The sequence below is a fragment of the Schistosoma haematobium genome, chromosome 1 (assembly GCF_000699445.3).
Source record: "Schistosoma haematobium chromosome 1, whole genome shotgun sequence".
Lineage (NCBI taxonomy): Eukaryota > Metazoa > Platyhelminthes > Trematoda > Strigeidida > Schistosomatidae > Schistosoma > Schistosoma haematobium.
In genome coordinates, this window is record NC_067196.1 from 60,149,470 (window position 1) to 60,154,567 (window position 5,098).

Sequence of the window (5,098 nt, forward strand, 5' to 3'; positions counted from 1 at the left end):
TACCTGCTGTGCCAAGGCGGACGGCATCATCCCAACATTTCTTCTTTTGTCTTAGTAAACGTCGAATATCCCAGTCTATCCAGGGATGTCCATGCTTCTTTTTCTTTGGGGCAGTCCAGGGTATGTATGGTTGAGTTACCCGATTGTATAACTGCCTGAATAGAGCCCATGTCCCTTGTACTGATGCCTTTGAGTCAATTTCCCAGTTTTCAGCCGATGCTGCGGAGTTAATTGCCTGCATATCTGCCTTCCATATGTTGGGACGGGCCGGTGCAACTGTTTGACAGGCAATCTCAGACATGAATTTAAATAAGATGACTGCATGGTTACTTCTCCCTAAGGGTGGGAGGAAAGTCATTTGACCAACGTCATCACCATGTGTGAAGACTACATCTAAAAGAGAAGAGTTTCTTAAGTCATATATTGTAGGATTTTTAATGTGTTGGAATAAAGCTAATCCAACCGAGGTGTCTAACAATTTGCAATCGAACGATGTTATCGATGACCCTACTTCCAAGTTAACCCAGTTTATGTGTGGTGCATTAAAGTCGCCTACTATAAGGCTTTTACCTTTGCTACACCAGGACTTAAGTTTACTTAAGAGAAAATCATCTGCTACACATTCTGGACTGCGATATACCACAACTAATTCAATATCTTGCCTTCGATATTTCAGCTTACATCGCACCAGTTCACATGTCCCTGAAACATGTGCTACCGTCTCAGCTAATCTTATGGTTAGGGTACTTTTCGTGTAAAGAATAACCCCGCCTCTTCTACGATTCGATCTTTCGGCCCTACTGGTTTAGAAACCAGTCAACTGGATTTCACTATCTAATACTTCTGACGTTAACCAAGTTTCCGAGACAGCAATAACGTCCGGTTTTTCTTTATCCACCACTGACTTGAGCTCCGCCATTTCATTTAGTAGGCTGCGAGCATTTGTGTAGTATACCTTTAAGTCTGTGTATAACTTTACCTTACCACCCAGAGTGGCTTGAGGATCGTTCTGCTCCAAACGTTTAACATTTGAAAACCCTTAAGAACGAGGTTTCTTCCCCGTTTTCGCGACGCTCATTTATTTCCGCTTCTGCAGGTCGTCTCTTAATACGATCAACTAGGCTGAGATCCTCCCGCACGTATATTGCGGATCCAATCAGTTTACGTGAATTACCTAGAATCAGGTCCCTTTCTTCAACCGTGGCAAATGTAACCTTCAAGAGGCGGTTTTCTGACGACTTTCAGAATCCACCTTTTGTCCTATTCTATAAAGCTTACATATACTAACTCCTGAAACTGTATCTGGGAGTCCATTTCTCACCACTCAGGACAGCCACACAGGGACTATTTGGGGTGGTGACAGTTTTATACGGGTCTTCGATTTCGACTACAGTTGTATGATTGCCGATGTCAGTATCAAGCGGCACCTCACCCCTCGGTAACATTAACGGGGATTTCACCTGCCCGTCAATCACTGTCGGGTGTTTAGCGGTTCCGGTAGCAGCAATTACTACACTGACAAACTCTTCACATCCAATGCTCGTGTTATCAGCGCTGCCGCCATCGTATGGTACCACTTTTTACAATCATCGCACTGCACTCCTTCCTCAACGGGAAACAAGCAGTTTGGTTGTCCATATTTGTGAGTCTTACCAACCATTGTAATTTAATAAAAAAGGTTAAAAACACAAAAGGATCACACTGTAAACACGAGTGTCAGTCCGGGAGTAAAAAAAGTACCACAAGACAAATTTTAGCAAAAGATTTCAGACCTCAACCTAAGTAGTTTTAATTAAAGTAGACCAAGAATGCCTTATGGTGCAACAAGTACCCAAAGTAAGGATAATCACAACAAGTACAAAAATAATTGACTAGAGCCAAAGGATCACCGTTTCTCTTCAGTATTCTGTTTTAAGTGACAAGAATAGTTAGTGAGTTGGTCATTGTAGGTATCTCTTTGAAGAACCAGTATCACGGATATTTTGAAGGTTGTGTAGCGGTAAAAAAATCCCTAACATCAATAGCTCTGTAAGTCTTCGACATTTGATGCTGACCACATTGGGGTTAGTGGACTCACCTAGCTGTAGGCTCTCGGTCATGCATCCACGCCAGATTACGAGTGAGTACGCCATGCTTCACTTCCCCTACAACCACTATCCAGCATAGACTAGTCACTTCTCGATATGTCAATATTCTATGAAATATATGTTCGAGCCTCCTCGCTAGTGACTTCCGATTTCACTGGTTTGGCACGTTTCGATTATGAAAGATGTTACTGGTCAAGGTATTATCAAACTCCAAATACTTGTAGCATCTTTAGTGATGAGCCTAACGTGATCTGGTATACCTATTCATAAACTATGAGTCTGTTCCTCTTTGGAACTTTATATATCAATATGTTACTTTAATCTCTATATATTGTGATACATACTTTAAATGTATCATAACCGAACAGACTCCCGAATTATTTAAGATGAAGACTCTTACACCACCCTCATTTAAGCTAATACCATTCTGGCCCGACAATACTGAAGCCTGGTTCTGCCACTCAGAAGCTGACTACCACAAGCACGGCTTGACCGATCCACGTGCACAACTCGCAGTAGTGAAGGCACTACCGATCGACTTTAACAGGCACGTCACACCTAGTATGTCCACTAGTGATGTTTCGGAACCTTATGAAACTCTCAAAAGGTCTACTCCTAAGAGCAGAGATCTGACCGACCGACAAAGTTTAGACCAACTCTTCCACAACATCGATCTACAATATGACTCAGCAACAGACATGTTGTTGCGAATGAGAGAGGTCATTAGTCGACAGATCCTCGACGATGGCCTGTTTAGACAAATTTTCTTGTCTATGCTCCCGCAGAAGGGGCAGGCGGTGCTGGTCTCATTTCAAAACAACGCTGTAAACGAGCTGGCTGCATCTGCCGACCGGATTCTGAGGATCACCAGGATTTCTAACGCCGGGGTCTGTTTAGTCAAAGAAAAACCTCAAACAACACGAGATGACATTACGGAATTTCGTCATACTCTGACACATTACCTTAGGATTCGTCATGACCGTCGACGATCTCAAACTCCTTGAAGGAGTACTTCACGAAAACGATCTGTCTCTAGATCACGAGAGACAGATAACCCTGATTGACGCTAGTAACATAATCAGTATGGAAATTCTTCTCGAAATTGCAGAAACCCCCACAGCTTTGCGAGCTCCAAACCAACCGACATGAAAAGTGTTTCGAGAAACCTCCCAGCCTGCGCGCGTTAACGGCAACCTTAGCTGGCAAGCATGGCCGCCTGTTTTACATCACTGATATGACTGCGGAAGTTCTCTACCTCGGCAACACCGGCGCAGAGGTTGGCGTTTTTTCGGCGAATTCTAACAACCAACTGCTTGAAGCAGTTTTCAAATTACAGGTGGCAAGTGGGAAACCAGTTGCCATATATGGTAAGCGATATGTTTATCTTAGCGTGGATTTACGCAAACCCATCCACTGGATTTTCCTTGTTGCAGATGTTTCTGTGTCAATCATTGGTATAAACCTGCTACATCATAATGTACTCATAGACATGGGCAAATAGGGGTTAGTAGACGGCAATACTAATTTATCTTTTTGTGTGACTTTTTCCAGTTGTAAGTTATCTCCACTCACAACAAAACACACGATCGATCCATACTACCAACAAATACTGACTAAGCACCCTGAGATATACCAAGCACAATCAGAATTGCCATGTGTAACCAACAATGTTGTGCATCACATAACGACTACAGGACCACCAGTATTCTTGAAAGCGTACCAACTAGCTCCAGAAAAGCCGAGGTCGGCCATAAACGAATTCGGCCATACGATAGACTTAGGAATCATTTCGCCATCAAACAGCCCTTGAGCATCTCCCTTGTACATGGTCCCTAAAAAGGGCAGTAACAATTGGCGTCTAACTGGCGACTATCGGCGACCGAACGAGAAAACCATTCCTGATCGTTACCCATTGTCTCACGTTTACGATTTGACAGCTACCCTGAAAAGTACAACTGTTTCTTCGAAAATAAACTTGGTTAATGCATATAATCAAATTCCCATGGCTGTTGACAACAATCCTTAAACCGCTGTCGTCACACATTTTGGTCTCTACGAATTTTCGCACATGCCTTTCGGCCTAAGAAATGTTGCACAAACTTTCCAGAGATCCATCGATGACGTTTTTCGAGGTCTTAACTTCGTACATGAGTATGTTGACGAATGCTTGGTTGCAAGTTCAGACAGAGAATCTCACCTCCAGCATCTGGACCTTGTCTTAGGACGACTACAAAAGCACGGCATTACCGTAAACATTCAGAAATGTCAAATCGGCACCGAAGCTCTAGATATTCTCGGACATATTGTTGATGCTCGAGGCATCCGACCTCTAAAAAGCAAAGCGTTGGCCCTTCTGGATTACCTAGAACCGAGCACAGTCAAGCAACTATGTAAGTTTAACGACCTAGTAAGTTTCTATAAACGGTTTATATCAAATTCGCGTCTCTTATGAGACCCTTAACCGACCAACTTCGTGGAAATGCGAAATCCATCGATTTAAACGACATCGCGAGAAGTATCCTCCACAGTTAAGGAGCTTATCGCCGAGGCGACATTGCTCGTACACCAGGACATCAAAGCACCCATTGGTGTCGCAGTAGATGCATCCAACTCGACAATCGAAAGAGTCTTACAACAATGGATTAGCCACACCTGGCGACTTCTGACATTATTCTCCAGGTGGTCGCTAGACACCGAATTGAGGCATAGAACTTTCGGCAAACAACGTCTAGTCATGTGTTGTGCTATACGGCACTTTCACTCTTCTCACCGATCATGAACTTCTCACCTTCTATTCGAGCTCGTCGTCAGGCAAGTACTTCCCTCGAGAGTGTCGACAACTGGATTACGTCTCGCAGTTTACTTCAGATAAACAACACATTTCTGGAGAGAACAGTAAAGTTGCAGACGTCTTGCCTCATGTAAACTTCTTGAACAGTTTCCAAGTTATCGACTTTCGTAAAATCATTCAGCATTCCAAAAAAGACAGAGGTCTTCAGAATGATGTATTA

General features: G+C 43.3%; 1 protein-coding gene across 1 annotated transcript; it reads left to right on the plus strand.

The window, feature by feature from the left end:
* Positions 1-645: 645 nt before the first annotated feature.
* On the plus strand, positions 646-3,897 carry MS3_00001759 (uncharacterized protein; the record flags this gene model as incomplete). The annotated part of the gene is made up of 4 exons (XM_051209245.1): positions 646-951; positions 2,456-3,068; positions 3,170-3,564; positions 3,646-3,897. Exons 2-4 carry the CDS (start codon positions 2,474-2,476, stop codon positions 3,895-3,897), a joined length of 1,242 nt encoding a protein of 413 aa, XP_051074685.1. The 5' UTR covers positions 646-951; positions 2,456-2,473.
* Positions 3,898-5,098: the final 1,201 nt, after the last annotated feature.